We start from the raw sequence: 20,772 nt of genomic DNA on the forward strand, positions 1-20,772 counted from the left end.
ACAAACACCTCTAACCACTTCTTCCAACGAGTTCGCAACAGCAACAACCCCAGCTCTCGATAGATGCACCCCATCACGAGCATACATTTCATTTCTTCCATAGAAGTGTTCCCAGTTGTCTATGAAAGATATTGCATTTGATTTGCAATATCTTTCCAGCCGGCAATTGACACCAAGTGCCCTCGATATCCATTCATTTCCCACTCCCTTTCTTGGAAGAAAGGGAGTGTTAATACATATGGTACGGTACGGTAATACGGGACCCCTACTCAAATCTCTGAATATGTTAGACATTAAGCCACTGCACATTCTCTCATGTATATTATACATATATAAAACACTAAACTGTAATGCCAATCCTGATCTCAAAAGCTTCATAGAAGGTTGTAACAGAACCCATGAGCACCACACCAGAAATAAATACAGTTTTGATATTCCTAGAGTACGACTTAATCAAACTAGAAATGCTCTACAAATCAAGGGGCCCAGAATGTGGAATGACCTTCCCAACCATGTTAAAGACTGTTCCTCTCTCAACCAGTTTAAGATAAAAACGAAGCTATACCAAATAAATTCCCTGTAACCTTCCTTACCCCTCTATTGTCAACCAATGTCTGTTTTTTTTTTTAAAGAGCGCTGTTTGTCGACATAATTGTATTTGTGCTGCTTTTTCAGCTATATTTTCATTTCTTGTTTTCATTCTACTCATTATGCTCAATTAGTATTAAGCTTGTCATTTAAGTTTATCATGCCCGAAACGCTTTGCGTAATAGTAGCTTTAGGCATTGTATGTACTAGCTCTACCTATAAGTCAACCAATCTTTGTAAAAATTTATTGTATGTATGTACCTTACCTAAATAAACATTTTATTTTATTTTATTTTATTTTATTTTTATTTTTACATAGACACACAACTGAGTATTCCAAGAGTGAAGTTTTCTAAGACAGTGTAAAGGCTACACTGATCTGCTTCATCTTTTAACATAACATAAGAACATAAGAACAAAGGTAACTGCAGAAGGCCTATTGGCCCATACGAGGCAGCTCCTATTCTATAACCACCCAATCCCACTCATATACTTGTCCAACCCGTGCTTGAAACAATCGAGGGACCCCACCTCCACAATGTTACGTGGCAATTGGTTCCACAAATCAACAACCCTGTTACTGAACCAGTATTTACCCAAGTCTTTCCTAAATCTAAACTTATCCAATTTATATCCATTGTTTCGTGTTCTGTCCTGTGTTGATACTTTTAATACCCTATTAATATCCCCCCGGTTATGTCCATTCATCCACTTGTAAACCTCTATCATGTCACCCCTAACTCTTCGCCTTTCCAGTGAATGCAACTTAAGCTTTGTTAATCTTTCTTCATATGAAAGATTTCTAATTTGGGGAATTAACTTAGTCATCCTACGCTGGACACGTTCAAGTGAATTTATATCCATTCTATAATATGGCGACCAAAACTGAACTGCATAATCTAAATGGGGCCTAACTAGAGCAAGATATAGCTTGAGAACCACACCAGGTGTCTTGTTACTAACGCTGCGATTAATAAATCCAAGTGTCCGATTTGCCTTATTACGAACATTTATGCATTGATCCTTTTGTTTTAATTTCTTACTAATCATAACTCCCAGATCCCTTTCGCAATCCGACTTCGCAATCACAACACCATCTAGCTCGTATCTTGTAACTCTATCATCATTACCTAACCTCAGAACTTTACATTTATCAGCATTAAACTGCATCTGCCAATCCTTTGACCATTTCAAAACCCTATCTAGATCAACTTGAAGTGATAGTGAGTCCTCCTCCGAATTAATTTCCCTACCGATTTTCGTATCATCGGCAAATTTGCAAATGTTGCTACTCAAACCTGAATCTAAATCATTTATATATATTATAAACAACAGAGGTCCCAGGACAGAGCCTTGAGGCACTCCACTTACAACATTTTCCCACTCTGACTTGATTCCATTTATACTAACTCTAATTCCATTTATACTAACTCATAAACTTAAAGGATAAACTGACTTTTTTAGAAAGTCAGTTTATCCTTTCAAATCCAATCATTCAGTTCATCCAATCATTTAGCATTGGTTTGAGACATGTGAAATATAGCTTATTGGAGGGATCAGCGTACATTGAAAATAGTTGCCTTGCAACATATTTATCACAAGAGGAAAAAGCTATTTGGAAATAAGTTGTTAAAGAATCCCTCTAATCTAACAGCCGCTTTACACTACCGCTCCTTGCCAACCATCGTCTTCCTGACAAAGGTATTAACGGGTCCGTCTAATTACCACAAGCTACACAAGCTTCACAAAGCTTCAGAAAGCTTCCTGGCAATACGTTAGTAATGAATAAATATGATATGTTAGGTTAGGCTGACCTAACCTAAACTAACCTAACTTAAACAAACCAAACCTAACCTAACCGACGCTTGGATCGTCGACTTTATTTGGCGTCACCAGCTCTTTATTTTCGTCTAATTTCTTAATAAAAATATACTTTTTCAGATTAAAATTATGTTTTCTCGTGTTGTACATTCAGCACCAACATGAGTAAATATATCATATTTATTCATTACTAACATAAGCTTTCTGAAGCTTTGTGAAGCTTGTGTAGCCTGTGGTAATTAGACGGACTGGTATTAACTGTAAGGGATCTTTCCCATCATTTATCAATCTGTAAATTTCTAGATAACCTTCTCCCCTTAATGAAGATCTGTGGAACCAGGTGTAGCTTTTGGGATGAAGTATTAATAACAATTAAGGTTGGGAAATCTATTGCCCTTGGGGAGGATTACCTTGCCTTGCGGTTACTTTTTCTTTCGAAGGTTCCTAGGATCAATGTCCCCAGGGGGCCGGTCTGGGACCAGTCGGGTAAGTCAATCAGGCTGTTGGACGCGGCTGTGATTTGTACACATTATATTATTAAAGCATAAATAATCATCATTGAGAGTCTTAATATTAATAGTCCAAAGTAGCCCAACTTGCTTTTAAACTAACCCAAAAACTCGCAAGTAGCGAAATGAAAATTTTGGAAGCGCGGGGCTCTCAAAAGTAGCCCAATTCGCTACTTGTAGCCCAATCTGGCAACCCTACGGCCAATACACTTGCCATATACTCTCACTAAACCATTACTAATCTTCTTTTAATGTTTAATCTTCATCTCATCCTCCGCAAAACTTAAGACCTAAACAGTGGTATTCTAACCATAATTAATAATAATAACAATAATATACTTATCAAGGGGATTAAAGCTTAAATGAGTTTGTCCAAATACAATTGGGCACTCGACGCCAGTGGGATCGTGACGTCTTTACCCTCATGGCCAATTCTTGGCCCTAGTAACCCACTAAATGGGTTTATAGACTAAAATGTTAATCTAAACACAGTACCCCTCGAGTATGCTAATTTGACCCTCAAGTATGGTGATTTGACCCCCAAGCGTAGGTTGAATTAGGGGTCTCGACTTATACCTATAGTTTTTCTTAAGTTTAGTTCATTTATTATGCACCCCATACCCATCTTGTGGGCGGTAGTAAAAAGGGTTACAGAGGCACATAATGGGATAAAGACTGATGAAGATTAAGCCACCCAAGAGGTGGCACGGGCATTAATAGCCCGTAACTATGGAAAAGTGATTGATTGATGAAGATTAAGCCACCCAAAAGGTGGCACGAGCATGAATAACCCGTAAGTGGTGGCCCTTTTGAGCCATTACCAGTATCAACTCTTGATACTGGAGATCTGTGGAGGATAGAGAAGTGTGGTCTAGTTCTTTATATCCCCGTCTACTAGCATTGTTGAGTTGCTGTACTCGTTGCGTGTAATGATGTCGCACAACATGACCCTTGTTGTGACCCAAATTTTAGATGTGAATAATTTCTCAGAGTACGATTGATTGATGATTGATGAAGATTAAGCCACCCAAAAGGTGGCACGGGCATGAATAGCCCGTAAGTGGTGGCCCTTTTAAGCCATTACCAGTATCAAGAGCTGATACTGGAGATCTGTGGAGGTGCGAATGCACCCTGCATGACGGGAGATGTCTCCCTTATGAATGTGTTAAGATGAAGATGAGGCACGGGCATAAATAGCCCGTAAGTGGTGGCCCTTTTGAGCCATTACCAGTATCAAGAGCTGATACTGGAGATCTGTGGAGGTGCGAGTGCACCCTGCGTGACGGGAGATGTCTCCCTTGTGAATGTGTTAAGATGAAGATGAAGCCACCCAAAAGGTGGCACGGGCATAAATAGCTCGTAAGTGGTGGCCCTTTTGAGCCATTACCAGTATCAATAGATGATACTGTGGAGGTGCGACTGCACCCTGCGTGACGGGAGATGTCTCCCGGACCAAATGGACGACGTCAGAGTACGGCAACGGAAGTGTTTATATAAGCATGGATGAGTATGTATGGGTCTCTGTGTGGAAGCAAACTGGGCAACGGCATCTGAGACGCTAGATGTCAGTGAACTCTAGTGTCGCCAGTCATGGGAGCCAGCCGGCACCACCTGGGACACAGGCAGGGGGTACTTCTAGGGCACCAGTGGTGGCTGAAAACTAGAGCTGGAAGCAGTCTTGCCCGCAAGAGTAGCCGTGGGCAGCGGGCAGGCTACAACAGTCAAGGAACACGTGGACACAGTTTATCTCCTGCTCCACCACGGTACTCGCCTGCAAGGGTGTTACGGCCCTCTCGGGACGCAACGGGGTTCTTACTCTGATGTCGTTAGAGGAAGATATATATATCCGACCCCAAGCCAGTAGAGGCTTTCAAGGGATGCGATCCGTGACGCAAGTAACTTAAAAGGGAGTAGGGAAAGAAAGCTAAGAACTTAATATAATATAATGTTCACCATCACCATTTAAATATATAAAAGTAAAACGTACACAAGGGGGAGGGGTATTAACACTTTACAAAGGGGATCATCACTGTAGTCTTCTGCTGGAGACTATGGATCCTCGAAGCTAGGTGCTGAGTCCGCGGTGCTTTCTTCGTGGCCTCAAGACGTGTCCTCTGAGAACGCCGAGCCTACCCTGGCCACAGGTCAGCCACTACACAGGTCCACTGGGGGCACCGTCGTGGAGGCCGTCAACCACACGTCCAGCAGGTCTGCTGGCAGGTACAGAGCCACCAAGGCTGGTACGGCCACTCCACGAACGATAAAAGGGGTACGCCCTAGACAGGAGTCTCGTGTGATATCACCAATCACCCTCCTGTCCTCAATACCCCAGTGGATTATCGTCTCCAACCGTCGGTCCCGGGTAAATCCGTTCACTGCCACTCCACTGGCAGGCTTAACACACCACAGTGTTCTTCCGGGGGGACGACGTCACAACAGCTGCAGCAAACTTCACAGTATGGAGACTGGCTGCCTCGGGTAGACTCACTCCACTTCCATCACAGTGGTCCCAGGTCGGCTCTGTAAGCAGACACGTCATCAATAACCGGGACACTAATACACCACACTCACAGGCTCAGATACTAACGCCTGACGTATCCAGCCCATAGATGGCGCTGTCGTCGGAGCACCACCTCACCAGAGGTCAGGAGCGGCGGTGTTGAGCGCTGAACCAGACTGGAAACTGGTCCTCGAGGCCAGTACACGCTGTCCTCACTAGGTGTCGTCGTTCGTTTGGCGGGGGTTTCGGGAGCTGACCTACAGATGGCGTGTTTGTCACTGCTCCAGGCTCGGACGCTGAATCCGGGTCCGTAACAAAGGGGCACAACAGAGTACCACCAGAACCAGGGTACCGGTAGATGGTATGCCCGGGGAATGGGGTACACAAGCTGCAGGTAATGTACCCCCATCACCGGGGAAGAGAATACACTATTACCTAGTATCCCAACCCGTCCTCTACTCAAGTCCATTACATCCAGCGGTCGACCCCACAGACGCATTCATAAATTTGTACATGCTGTTCACTCAAATGGGGAATCTAATCAAATATAAATTAATATTATAATATATTAGCAGATTGTGTATATATAGGCATAGGTTAGATTAGGTGTTTAGGTTTTGTTGGCGATTATTTGTATTTGTAGTACGTGGGTGAAGCATTTACAGCGTTGTGGTTCGAACAAAATTCGTCAGTGAGGCACTTGTTCCGGAAGTGTTCGAACGAAATCAGCTGTGAGTCGTGTGTTACATCCCGTCCTCCAAACAAAGATCCAAAAGTGATTCCATGCACCCGCCAAACCCCCTGTTTATGAATGAAAAACGGTTTACACACGACTCACAACTGATTTCGTTCGAACACTTCCGGAACAAGTGCTTTACTGACGAGTTTTGTTCGAACCACATCGCTATAAATGCTTCACCCACGTACTACATATGCAAATAATCACCAACCGAACCTAAACACCTAACCTAACCTAACCTATGCCTATATATGCACAATATGCTAATATATTTTAATATTAATTTATATTTGAGAAAATTCTTGTTCTGAATGAACAGCATGTTAAAATTTATGAATGCGTCTGTGGGGTCGACCTCTGGATGTAATGGACTTGAGTCGAGGACGGGTTGTGTGTAAACCGTTTTTCATTCATAAACAGGGGGTTTGGCGGGTGCATGGAATCACTTTTGGGTCTTTGTTTGGAGGACGGGCTGATCCCGGTAGTACAGTCGAGTTCGTTCTCGACTCACATTCGAGAATTCTGGGTTCGAATCCTTTGCCGGACCGAAATGGGTGGGTGCCTATCACCGAATGCGCCTGTTCACCTAACAGTAAATATAGGTACTCAGGAGATGGTCAGCTTGTTGTGGGGTTGCATCCTGGGCGCGGATGCAACCGCTGTAAATCTCCTGTTGTTAGGTATAAGCCTGACATCTGACCCTAACACACTGTGGCTCAGGATGGACACGGAAGCACCTGCGTCCACCAAGGTGGTATGTATTGTGCCATGTACCGTACACACTTGGTAATTAGGTGGGAGAAACAACTTACACTGCCAGGCCAAGTGACCGCCGTCACCACACAGCTTACACACCAAACAGCCAAAGCTCAACCCCCGCAAGCACAATTAGGTGAGTACACCAAAGTCCTCAAGGAAATTGACAGGGTAGACAAGGATGGGTTATTTAACACGGGTGGCACACGCACAAGGGGACACAGGTGGAAGCTCAGTACCCAAATGAGCCACAGAGACATCAGAAAGAACTTTTTCAGTGAAAGAGTAGTTAGTAAATGGAATGCACTAGGAAGTGATGTGGTGGAGGCTGACTCCATACACAGTTTCAAATGTAGATATGATAGAGCTCGAGAAGCTCAGCAATCTGTACACTAGTAGATTGACGGTTGAGAGGCGGGACCACAACCCCCGCAAGTACAACTAGGTTAGTACACACACACACACACACACACACACACACACACACACACACACACACACACACACACACACACACACACACACACACACACACACACACACACACACACACACACACAAACACACACACACACACACACAGTTTGATAGTTTCACCTCATTGTGCTTCACTCACACTGTATCTTGTGCTACCCACTCGCCCAGTATTAGTACTTACGACATTCAACTTCACCAGAGTAATCAGTACCATCAGTTATTATGTTGAACTCAAATTTTGCTACAATATACCTATTAAAATCTTACCTTATGTTAGCTTAAGGACCTGCCCGAAACACTATGCGTCTTAGTGGCTTTACAAGAATGTAAGAACAATGTTATGTACTCTCACAACCCAATGCACCTTCTTGTATTTAAATAAATAAAATAAATAAATAAACATACGTTCCCTCCACCCCCCCCCCAGGCCGGTGCCACATGCAGCCAACAACAGCTGCCTGGGAGGCCAATGACCCAGATCTAAGTGCTTGAGTGACACTGAGAAGTCTAAGAAATAAAATTAACGAATTAAATGCTCTTGTCAGCACAGAAAAAAAGAATATTGCACATGCCGAAACATGGATGAATGTAGAAAATGGAGGACTATTAGCTGAACATAAAATAAATAGATTTAAACTATATCAGATATATTAGACGAGGGGGAGTAGCCATGTATGTTGGGGACAACTTGAAATGTAGTCTCAAAGAGGGAATAAAAACTGAGCCACACACAGAAACTATTTGGATAGAATTAAAAGAAAGCAAATATTATAATAGGAGTTATATATAGGCCACCAAATTTAGACAGAATGGAAGCAAAGGATCTATGGAATGAAATATCTAGAGCATCTAGATCTAACAGTATTTGTCATAGGTGACTTTAACTTTAGTGGAATAAACTGGTTGAACAAAACGGAATAGTGAAGCAGAAGATTTTCTAGAATTAATTGAAGATTGTTTTCTTACGCAACACATTAAGGAACCAACGCGGGAAAATATTTTAGATTTAGTGTTAACTAACAGGGAAACACAAATTAATGACATCGAAATAGGGAGTGAGCTAGGGAACAGTGATCAGAGAAGTCAGATTTAGCATAGAATGGAATAGACCTGTAAGAGAAAATTCTGTTAAAGTGCCAGATTTTCGAAAAGCTGATTTTAACGTTAGACGGAACGGGACGCGCCGATGCGTCCGGATAGCGCGAAAGTGTTTTAATTAACACTTTAAATTGTATTTGCAGGTGGTAAATTGTTTCGGCTGCTACAGCTCTCCAGCCCAAGTTGTTGACTGGCTAGTCTTTGACTGCCTCCCAACATGTTAGTGAGGTCCTGAGCTGATGTACCCTATGGCGAAGAGTGAGGCACTAGTTTCCTGAAGTAATGTATAGCATGAGATGGCACCCATTCTAAACAGCAGCCGGCACCAACTCTGGCCGACGTTGGAGTGGACAAGACCCAGATCCTGTGGGGAGGAAAAGTCTACACTAAACTGTAAAAGGTACAGATAATCTGACCCCCCCCCCCCCTTTGGCAGTTTCTCGGGTACCCCCTCTTTTCCATTTCCTTATTTTGTAAAGCTTTATCTTAAACGGCAGCAAAGCTTGGCACTCGTGGCTTTAGTAGGCCTGTTCCATTGGATTGTAACTGTGGGTGGGGGATAAGCATCTCTAGTTTTGTTCTGCATTGTAGTCTCTCTTTAAACCATTTTAATGTTGCACTTAACTTATTGTTCTTGACAGTTTTGCAAACTTATAGATTTTCAGTGTGAAGAAATTGGTACCATCCTGTCTGACTTGCAATGTACCGTTTTTATTAATAGCAGTTTCATAAAGAATGACTTATTGGCTGGTATTAAATATCCTCTAAAGCAGATAAAATCGGTAGTGTCCATGCCTTGGCATGATTAGTTGGGCGAATGAGTGTTGTATAACTGCTTTCTAAAGTGTAAACTTTTATTTTCAGGGTGTTGGTTTTTCTCACTGAAGCTACTACTCGTGCAATTTTGATTGGTGATTGTGACTTAGTCCTCCTCGTGATCTACGGCAAGGTAATATTTTTAGCATTTATATTATGCTGCACATGTTAAGCTTTAGTTTTAAATTAGCTTGTCTTCAAATTACATGTGTTGATGACCATTTTTGTATGGGCTTCATACCCTTCACTTTAACATGAATTAACATCCTTAAGTCAGCCCAAAAAATAGAATATATGTTTCTGCGACGTTTAGTAATTTGTAAGACCTTTTCACTATTTTTAAACTATTGATTTTTATCCATTGTAAGTTATTAAATGTGCTTTAACTTAGCAGTAGTGTGGTAGGTTTGGAAAGCTTTAAAAAAATCCATGTATCCAGAGTTGCTGGAGCTCCTATATTAGGAGCTTAATTTGCAAAGTAAATTTGCATGATAGCCTTGTTTATATAATTTTGGGGGAACCAACACTTTAAATATTTAATGGAAATGGTGACCGAATCCTACTTTAGATACCAAAAAATAACCAGAGCAAAGTGTACTTACAAAAGTAGGCAATTGTTCCATTAAATTTAGATAAAATTAATCAGTTTGGTAGTTCCAGGGAGATTTGTGTAGTCAGTCAGTCTTTACTATTGTGAAATGTAGTTTTATTAATTATGCCAATGCTACTTTTTATATTGCGAGTCTTTGCACCTGTTTCCTAAGATTGACAGCATGAGGTGAATCTTCCAGCTTCGGTCTTGGGAAGTTGTAAATAATTAGGTAATATAACTTTTATTTAAAAGAAAATGAAATTAAAGTGTAGCATAGGCTTGTATCTCCCTTGGGAGAGTTGTCAAACCCATAGATATTTCCTTGTCAAAATACTTTAAAGGTTGTAAGTTGTGCCTATTGTAATTTAGCATTAACGTATTGTCAGTCTTAAAGGGCATGACAATGATTAGGTTTATAATCTAGTATCTTGGCTTAGACAACAAAATTGATTCTACTAAATTGTATAATTATCAATTAACATTGATGCACAATGAATGTGGTACTGCAGTTTAATAATTATGGTCCACAATTTTGTTAAAAATTTGAGTGAATATTTCCAGAAAGTTGATTGTGGCCATACCTGTTGGAGTAGTAAAGACAAACGTTCAAATTGCTCTTCTTGATGTAACCCCCAAGCTGTAGGCTGCTGTTATTTTAAGAGGTAATCTTATTTTACTTATGGAAAACTGGCCACTGTAATGATTAATCTCTACTCGATATACAGGCTCAATAGTCTCTGTAGTAATCATACTCTATTGTCAATGAAGTACACAAGTCTTAGGTGATCCATTGGCTGAGGAAAATCAATTCATTGAAATAAATTTATTGAGGTAAAATCCAACAAGGGATGAGGTAGCTAAGGCAGTTCATAACTTGTCCTTACTGGTAGCTCAGTAATTTTTTTAGCTAGTATGTTGCATAATAAAAATTATATGGTTGTTAAAATGTTCGTTGCACACACCATAATGGCCGTCAGATGTTAAATGTCAGACCAAGGGGTGAGATTAATGGTAAATGTGACATTGATCAGTGCAATGTTACTAGATTCTTGAAACTTTCCCTTGCATGGTCAAATTTATTATGTAATTATTTTAATTTGTATCTATTGGTTTGGTGTGCAAATGTTATTGTAAGTTTCATAAACTTTCTAATGTGACTTGTTATACTGAGAGCACTTTATGAATATTAAAGTACCGAAGTTCATAATTTGTAAGCTTAATAGTAACAAAGTATACTAAAATGTATTTATTTTCTCTTGACAGGTGGAGACGCATTATCTGAAATGGCTGTTGCAATGTATTGAAATTAAATTTTATTAAAAACTCTGGGTTAGTTGAAGTCACTTATTGTAAATAGTGATATTGTGGTGTTTTAGAGTAGTTTCTCTAATTTTATTGAAACGAGCTTTTTCAGTGTTTTGGAATGTTTAATAAGGTTCTTGGCACCATCTGTGTCTTGACTACAAATTTACTTGTTACTAGATTATAAATATATTGGTGTTCTGGCCAGTTTACCTTGTTTGAGCAACAAGGTGATGCAAGGCAGTTTTTTTCCCAACTTGGCTGTAGTTGTTAAAGCCAAACGTAACTTAGAAACGTTGGTTGCAAGTTTGTAGTGTGGTGCATGGGATTGAAGGAATAATCACCGCTCCACATTGATAAGATAGATTCCTGTTGCATTGAAGTCGGCAAGTTGAATAAATGTTTTGGAAAATATTGTAGTTATAATATTGTACAACATTGTGTTAATTAGAATAATGATCATAACTTGGTGAAAGGGTGGTTATTATATTGGTTTTCAATTTTATAATTACTTTATTATAGCAAATGTTTGTATTTGAAGGTAGTTAAAATCTAATTTATATATTACCTGTTGGTAATATAGTCGCCAACATCAAACTTAAAGTATACAAGGCATTATAGTAAGTCTTTACCAAAGTTCATGTATATTAGGATACTTAATGTAGGTGTACATAAGCTAAAAGTTGAAAAAATAACGTTAATAGAACACAATTGTATAGATTATCATTGCCCATACTGTAGATATTAGTGATAAGGTTTCTACTAAATGAGTTCCATCTCCCTTTCTGGCTGTCGTTGTCGTGACGTAAAGTAGAGGGTGGGGGGTGGGGGAGGGGGGGTTAAACGCACAACTGTCAGATTAGTTTGACTTCACATCTGCAAGGTGACAATCTTTCATAATTTCACATTCAATGATCTTGTAATATCGACACATTGGTTTTTAAAAACAAACCTCACTTTTGATAGTATCACCTTTTGATAGTAAGACCCTTCAGCCACCTATCATTCTTGCTGGTGCCAGATGCCCTGTTCAAGAGTACATCCCCCCTCTCACTCATTGTAATAAGTGAGGCAAGTTCGAGCACGGTGCCCTCAAATGCACAAGTCTTCGTTTCTCTCTGCCCCATGTGTGGGGACGATAGCCACTCTAAGACGATTGCTCATATCCCCCGGGCTCGCTACCTGAATTGCGGCGAGGCCCACCCTACATTCTCTCGCAGGTGTATCGACTCAAAGCTTGAAGTAGTCCTTAACTTGAAACACCAGGATCATTTGACTTTTCCCGAGGCAAGACACGGTTTGCAGTGTCCACCCCTTCACTGGCGTATCTTATGCTCGCACGTTGTTCTACCTCTCGTCCTTCCCACCTTTGTCCCACAACCATTTCTAGGGCTTGGACCCGAACATGCCCACCACCTTCCCTGTTCCTTTACGTCCTGGGTCGGAAGGTATCTCTCGTGAATCTCCTTCTGGATTCCCTCCCCCCCCCCTCTTTCCTTTTCCTACCCTGTCTGCCAAGTCATTTCGTTTTCCCCGATCCTTCCTGTCCCTCCCCACTACCTCTTGGCCCTCCACGTCGCCTGTCTGTCCAGGCTGATGTCCATCATCCTCCCAGCAATCTTGATGTTGTTCACTCCCATTCTTCACTTAAGACCCTAGTCAGTCGGCCAGTACGATGTTACTGGAACACCTGTCCGTCAGAAACGTAAGCCTGGCTCCTCTCCATCCTCCTCCTCCTGCGGGTAAGAAAAGAGACGGCATTCCTTTCTTCCTCGCCCTCTAACTATTGCTTACTCCCCATTTTATTGGTTGGGGCCCCCTGTCCCTAATGTGGAAGTTTCTTTTGGCCCAATTCCCTCTTGGTTGCTGACCTAGAGTTTCTACCCCCTATCCTCCTGGCCTTGACAGCCCCTCTCCCCCCCCTCCCTGAACCCTGTCAATCTGCCTCTGGTGTCCTGCTCTTTTTTTCCCTCCATTCTTACTAAGTTAACCCATGGCCCGCTAAACCGTATTCTGATCTTTAGCTTTTTTAACATGCTGTGTTATTTACCTTTGTTTCTTTGTTCTGTTGCTGTCCTTTTATTTTTTTGATGTCAATTCTTCAATGGAATATTCATGGGTTTTATGCTAACTCTCATGAACTCCAATTTCTGTTTAGGTTTCACCACTTTGTCTCTGGGAACCGATGCTTGGTGCTCGTCGTGATAACTGTCGTGGTTATTCCTTTATTCCCCTTCCCCCCCCCCCTTGATCTTGCTGGGGCCCATAACTATATTGGTCTCTTGATTCGTACTGATAATCTCTTTGTCCTACTGTTTCCATGTGCTATCCATTATTTTGCTGGCCATGTTTTTGAGTAAAATGTAGTCTGTTAAATTTTTCCCCCAAATGTCCCTCTTTCCCTTCCTGATGTCAGGAACCTCCTGGACTCCTTAACAGAGCTGGTGTTCCTGTTGGGTTATTTAAACTGTCGACATACCCTTTGGGGTGATGTTGACACACCCGAGGCGGCCTTCTCGAACCATTCGTTCTCTTCCCTGAATTCTGGTGAGCCCACCCCATGTGGACTGTGAGTCTCACTTTCCTGTCTTGATCTTTCTCTGATCGTCTCTGTACTTGGATATCTCGTGGAGGGTTCATAACCTCTATAAGTGACCATTTCACCATCCTTGTTTTCCCTTGTCTTTTCACCCTCCCCTCTCCTTCCCTAGGTGGCAGTTTGCCAAAGCTGATTAGAACCTATTCACCCTCCGTGCTACTGTGACCTCTCCTTACTACCTCTTCCTTGCACCCTCCTCGTTTTCATTAGTCTTCGATGTTACCCTCTATTCCTTGCTCTTCCTCCCAGGGCACACGGAAGTGCGTTCCCGGGACTGCGGGTTGCTAGGGTTGTCGGCTGTAAGTGTGCAGGCTGGAAAAGACTGACGCTGGCAGATGGCTGATTCTTATATTTTGTTTCAGAAAGTGCAGTGGCCTGTTGGACCACCTGGACAGCGAGGCGCGAGAGTTGGAAGTGTTTCCACCATTACGTCAGATACTCCTCTGCCGCAGATTTGGAAGATTTGCAATATTGTGGGTAAGCTCATTCCCTATGACTAGCAGGTTCTTCACCTCTGTGGTACTCTGGTGGTGGAGCCAGTGCAGGTCACAACCGAACTGGGTTCTCACTTGTTAGCTGTGGTTCTAATCTTCAATTTTTCCTTAAAGACGTTCTTGAATCTCGTGCCTTAAACTTCCACACTCGGTGGTACTACATAGCCTTCCCGGTTTGGTGGGTTTTATAAATTTGTACTAAATGAGGTTTAAGTTCTTTACAAGTGGCAAATACATTTAGATCTGTGTACAGTTTGCTTATCTATTTAAAATTAAATCCCATTTGATCCGCAAGGAAGCAAGAGTGATTTGGCATGAATCCTGGGCGAGTAACTGTATCATCTGTTTAATGGTGTAAAATTGGTACCTAGTTAAATTTTTAGTGTTCTGGGGTAACATGGAATAAAGTTATTGGCCTAAATGGTACGCATGCTTGTGGCTGTACAAGAATGAAAGATCTGTCGTATTGTTTTTTTTGACATAAATAGCAACAACTCTTGAGTTTGCTTGGCATGTTTCAAATACATGTTACCAAAGATATATGGGGGAGGGGAATCGTAAACTATAAATTTGAAATACAAATTTTGTAGCATATAAACCTTAAATGTGGGCTTCAAAGTGCTTTATCTTCTAATTTATAAATTAGATATGGTGGGGGGGGGGGAAGTAGATAATTTGTTAGTGTAACTTTAAAATGACAAATATTTTAAAGTTAAACAAAATGAAATTGCTATGCAAAACCTTATTAACCATATTTAATGTTCCATTGACAGGTTGTAGAAGGTCCTTCCAACATAACTTCAGGAACAGTTGCAGAACAATCACTGGAAGTGTTAAATGCTACAGAAAGTAGCATAGTTGTCAGAATTAGAGGGCCAAAGTAAGTTTATTTAGTTTAATAGGTAAAATGTGTTTACATAATTTTTACCTAAATATTTAATGAAATTGTGAAGGGACCTTGAAATTGGGTAAATTGAAACTAGTTTAAGGCCTTGACTAGTGGGTACTATATCCTAAAGTTAATTCTTGCAAGAATTGTGCTTTGAATAGAATAAATGGGACTTTAAATTTGTGAATGTAAAGTTGGGCACTAACTGTTAAACGGCATAAATTTGCAAGTTAAAGATTTTATGAAATGTTTTATTTAAATCTTAATTTGTTTACTTAACTTCTGGTGTTAAGTTGGTTGCATGGTTCTTACTTATTTGGCTAGAAATTATTCATTTATAAATAACACATCACAATGTGATATTTCTAATGCACAAGGGCTGTGATGAGGGGTTCAAACTTATGTCGGAGGATCCCAGATGTGCTTTAAGACTGTGCCACAACATGGTAAAAGAATCCCAACTGGGAGGTCTACTGACATCATGGATTTAATCTACGTTTGTAGCTTAAAAGGTTATGTTCATAAATTAAAGAATCATTTAATGATGGTATAGTACACAAATTAAATATTGAATGGTAACTGTACTTCAACTTAGTTTATTTATTTGAAGCTTAAATAGATATTGTCTTCCAGAATATTGATGGGAAAGTCGAACTTCAGCCCTGAGTTTGAAGGTGTTAATTGCTTGACATTCTGAATTAGGCGAGTGTGGTAGTAAACATTATAACTTAAACAATCACTCATTATGGCTGAAGATAATCTGAAATGATGCTTACATGTAGATAAAATAAATTGCTGTCTTTAATGTACTTATGGTTAGTCAAACTAAGTTTAATGTTTTTGCTTGATTAGCATTAAAGGAGAATTCTAACAATCTTAATTGTAAGATTAAAGGAACCTGCATATGTAAAATCTTGTTTAACAAGCTAATTTGGGTAAATGTTTCAGGTGGTATGGAAGATTACAATGTCATCAAAGCATTGACTGGCTTCAGTGTGGTTGTTCTACTCTGCAAATCTACGAAAGTTGGTATGTGGAATTAAGTGTTTTAGCTATGTCAACTAATTAATTTACTTTCATTCATCTAGTCCATTTATAGATGTGTACCAAAGTCCTACTGTTACAACCTGCAGGGATTGATGCAGTTTGTACTGATCCTACCCCATCTCATAAAGGGGACCAGGCAGTCCTGCAGATTTCCCTGGCTTGGCTTTTTCAGAGCCCTGCTCTACTACCCATCCAATAGATGGACTAGAATTGCATAGGTGTAGGGACCTTTAACAATGTGCAAACATTGGAACCAATTGCCGCGTAACATTGTGGAGGTGGGGTCCCTCGATTGTTTCAAGCACGGGTTGGACAAGTATATGAGTGGGATTGGGTGGTTATAGAATAGGAGCTGCCTCGTATGGGCCAATAGGCCTTCTGCAGTTACCTTTGTTCTTATGTTCTTATGTTCAAACATTGTTAATCACCACAGGACTTGTTCACTGAAAGAGTGGATACATCCAGAGGTTTAGTGCCTGAAACATGATGTACATAGGCTTTACACCATGTTGGGCACTAAACCAAAAGATGTGATGCACTCTTTCAGCCAACAAGTCTTGCCTCAAATGGAAGTAAGGGGTAGGCCTTGCTGAGCCAATGTTAAAAGATTGGCACTTAGGCGTTTTGGTGCTTATAGATAGGTGTTAGTGTTAATAAAATGAGTGTCCCTGTTTGATATACTTTATTTTTCCTTTACAGGTGGATGTTGTCCTTGGTACTCTGGTTTTCTCTGGCCTTTTGATGATCTTTGAGTCTTCAGTGGATTGAATCTAGGAGGAGCAGCTTCCCACAACCTGAAATAGACAATACTGATGTTACACTGTAAACTATTAAATAAATATTCCAATGAAACTTTATACTGTACTTTATCCTGAAATTAGCAAAGATTCTATCATGCTGGAAATTACTGATGCAAAGAACTTGTGAAATTTATAAATAACTTACTAGAGTGAAAAATGAATTGACATCACTAACTTCAGAGTTTTCTGCATGTAATATGCCAAACTGGATTAAGCTGATAAATCTAAACTAACATTACTAAATTGCAAAGTATCTTAATTTTACACTTGACTAAAATTAAACTTATCAATTGTATGGACTACATTTAAGGCTAAGCAACATTGAAAGATTAGTGGAAGTGTAAAAAAAAATACGTTGACTTAAATGTCAAACTAAAACATCTATACAATATGGTTTTTCACCAATACCTTACTAAATGCCAGACCTGGAACACTGTGGTTCCAGTAATCAAAAGTTAATTATAATGGGCTAGATATTAAAACTTGATAGGAAAGTATGAAACTACCTATTGTCAAAAATAAAATCCAACTCTGAAAGTTCTAGTATAAGAAAAACTAATATTAGACATGACCAGTGTGACGGTGTTCCCCCCCTTATATTTCTCCCACGCCTGCAGTAAGAGTCATGTCCACTTTTCCCAAGCGTTCTCTACGTCGCAGGCATCGATTTGATATATGGGAGAGAGTGGAGTGATCTCGGAGAGCCGAGAAATTTGTGAAACAGTAATATTTTGGCCTGTGGTTTAGGCCCTTTAGGAAGCCAAGATGGCGCTGGCTCTCCTGTTTCCCCGCCAAAACTGTGTGACGTCAGTGGCACCGGATTGGTCACCGACAGCAATGTGGCACCGAGAGCCAATGAGAACTTCCCGTGGCGAAAGTGACGTCACGAAAGGAAGGGGGTCCGGGCAGCGCGCCGCGCTGGCGCCAGCAGTCAGACACGACACGTCAAGGAGGTTGGACGTGCGACGATTGGTCCTGTCAGTTTGACAGTTGTTTCCCGCTCCCGTGGATTTACGCGTCACCTGAAGTCTGCCAGTACTCTGTGAGGTCTTCCCTAGTTCATGTGTTGAACCAGAGAGGGAATCGACGGTTATTGAGCAACAAGTGCTCCAGTCAGGTACTGTGCAAGAAGAAGTGAAGTCTGTGCAGTGACGTAGGCGACGTCTGAAGCAGTTCACCCAGTCGTGACGGCGTAGTGGCTGACAGAGCCACTGGGTAGCAGAGGAAGAGAGGACTATTTGGGATTCCGGACGACTGCAGCTGAGACGTAGGCGGCAGCCGTTGTTGGGAGAAGTCGACGGCCAGGAGACCGACTCCGACCCTACAAGAAGTCGAGGAAGAGTACGGACCTGCAGGGAAGAAGGCACAGAGACGACGCGCTAAACGGTGGGACGACGAGTGGTTCCGGTAGGACACGACAACGTGTGTGTGGGGGCGTTCCCGACACAAGGACCAGGAGCTACAACTCAACTCTCATCGGAGGATAGGTTGAAGTAGGTGTTTCCAGTTTCCCTCCCCATTCCCCTTTAGTTAGCTATATTATTCGGCTATATTATTTAGCCTGAGGATTTTATATGTCGTGAGCAAGTCTCACCAATGTCACAATAAAGCACCAGTGTGCAGGATAGTACTATCAAGAGTACTTATAATTTTCATGTTTATTATTGGTGTGTACAGGCACCCGGAACAAGTGATAAATTTACTGTGTTTTGTATATCTTTCTAGAGACTTTGATGAGAACATATAGTGATAAATTATATATAATATTATGCCAGTATTTGGAGGTTAGGCTATGTGCCCAGAAACTATGTATTTACCATTTATTGATGTCTAATTTATATACATTATATATGTCTATGTTCATGCAGTGATTAATCATTTGTGAGTACAGTGAATTATTGTGTTATCGCCCACGAGAGAAAGTACTGAAAACTCCAGTGTTAAATACTTCATAATATATCATTGAATGAGGGGCAGGTAAAACCATTACAGTGAGTCATTGTCGCATTGATTGTAGAAACGACTGTTTGAGCCCAAGTATAGTGTAACTAAGTAATACATGCTATTTGTTGCCAATCTCGAGTGTGCGAGTTTCTAGTAATATTGGAGAACTTAAAGAAACAGCGCGCGCGAATCTAGAAAACAAGCAATAAACTTTCGCGCGGAGCCAGGCGATCAGCTGTTCTTGACATTGACGAGGAGGGGAGGTGTTGCCACTTAGTGAGTGCATAATATTCGTGGGAACTACCGGCCACAGCCAGGATCAGCTGATCTATTTATTGATTGACCTTGTGACATCTTTCATGCTTTTTAAGTAAAATACAAAATTACTTTTGTGTTTATATCATCCCCTCCATTGATCTTGTGGCTATATTATACTGGAAAGCAAAGAGTGATAAGAGTAAGTACCTGCCGGATTCCTGATCTTTTGAGTGTGACCTTGCCAAGGCTACCACTAATTCCACCAGTCCACTGAGGTGTTACTGGACACCGAAAACACCAGTTGGCGACCTTGTGGTTAATAGTAAAGCCCTATGGTTGTGGCGGGCCACACAACAGTTAAGTAAACAAGAAGTGTGTTCCCACTCCTTCTCAATTAGAAGGCCGGTTGAGATTGACTGGGATACTCTCCTGGCATGCAGTGGCGCCGAGAGGATTAGAGTGAAGACCCGCAGGGCTACGGTGAGGGACCTGGAGATAACCGTTGCTCAATCAGAGTAAGAGCAAGAGTAAGTGTTAACCCCAACATTGGCAACCTTGCCAGGATTAAGTACAGTTAAGGTTGCTCACCGAGTAGAGAGAGAACTGTGATACCCCAACACCAGTCTGCCTTATTTCCTGGACTTTGATTTGTCCTACCAAATATTTTGAATGAAAATTTCATTATTCACACCAGACATCCCATAACCACAAATGTTTCAAGCTGATGAATAGAAGTAATTAAGGATAGTAGTGTATTATACACTACCTGTAAAAAGTACCATAAACTGGAAGAGCCTTACAAACTAAAATTTATAATTACCACATGCCTAGAATTTAATCCAAACTTAAATGAACTCTCAGCCAAAATTACTAAAGTTAAAAGATGTTCATAACAAGTTTATCTAGATTTCAAATGTCACTCAAATCTTCGAAATAACCAAGCACAAAACTGTCAGATTAGTTTCACCTCGCATCTGCGAGGTGACAATCATCTTGTAATAACACATTGGTTTGTTAAAAACAAACCTGGTCACTTTTTTGTGGAAATGGTAACCAGCTATTCAAACAAGACTTCTGGTACACATGTCACTTGCTTGCTAAAGCTGTTGATAAGGTACCATATGAAAGAATAGGAGGGGAAAAACAGGCACAGAATCAATGGTAGAAACTCAATGGTAACAGTCAAATTAAAGCGTCCTAAACAGAAATGACTGGAAAATTTTGCGAGATTCATACCACAAGGGTCTAAACCTTATAAATCGATGACATCAAACACCAAGATTTATAGAGTAAAAAAAAAACCAATGATATCGAGGCCTTACAAAGATCTACATGAACTCTAACAATGGTAACAAGACTGACAAATTCTTCTTAATATACAAATAACATTGTTCTGGCTCACATGCAAGGTTTTACAATCCATATCACAACTACCACATTAACATTACAACGAAATAGAACGATGAAATAAGGACCTTCGAGTATGAATCCATCATTCACCAAAAGTTGATGCAGTGAAAGGTAAGGTAATTATCCAAAGAAG

General features: G+C 40.8%; 1 protein-coding gene and 1 long non-coding RNA gene across 8 annotated transcripts in view; one reads left to right on the top strand and one right to left on the bottom strand.

The window, feature by feature from the left end:
* The window catches only part of LOC138359925 (uncharacterized), a 386,355-nt gene that overhangs the window by 207,994 nt on the left and 157,589 nt on the right, over positions 1-20,772 (bottom strand). The gene's annotated exons all lie outside the window — the stretch shown is intronic.
* LOC138359921 (uncharacterized) overlaps positions 1-20,772 on the top strand; it is a 407,357-nt gene that overhangs the window by 34,495 nt on the left and 352,090 nt on the right. The window contains exons 2-8 of one of the 7 annotated variants that reach the window (XR_011226149.1): positions 8,632-8,888; positions 9,353-9,437; positions 10,458-10,558; positions 11,160-11,225; positions 14,160-14,274; positions 15,065-15,171; positions 15,814-15,962. Coding sequence is in view for 2 of the 7 variants with exons in the window: in XM_069319782.1 (XP_069175883.1) it covers positions 8,785-8,888; positions 9,353-9,437; positions 14,160-14,274; positions 15,065-15,144 (384 nt within the window). In the remaining 5 variants the exon portion in view is untranslated. Of the gene's footprint in view, positions 1-6,886; positions 6,912-8,631; positions 8,889-9,352; positions 9,438-10,457; positions 10,559-11,159; positions 11,912-14,159; positions 14,275-15,064; positions 15,172-15,813; positions 15,963-16,128; positions 16,210-20,772 lie in introns of those variants that run through there. The other 6 variants (XR_011226150.1, XR_011226151.1, XR_011226148.1 and 3 more) reach the window with 6 other exon arrangements.

Source organism: Procambarus clarkii, chromosome 94, assembly GCF_040958095.1.
Source record: "Procambarus clarkii isolate CNS0578487 chromosome 94, FALCON_Pclarkii_2.0, whole genome shotgun sequence".
Taxonomy (NCBI): domain Eukaryota; kingdom Metazoa; phylum Arthropoda; class Malacostraca; order Decapoda; family Cambaridae; genus Procambarus; species Procambarus clarkii.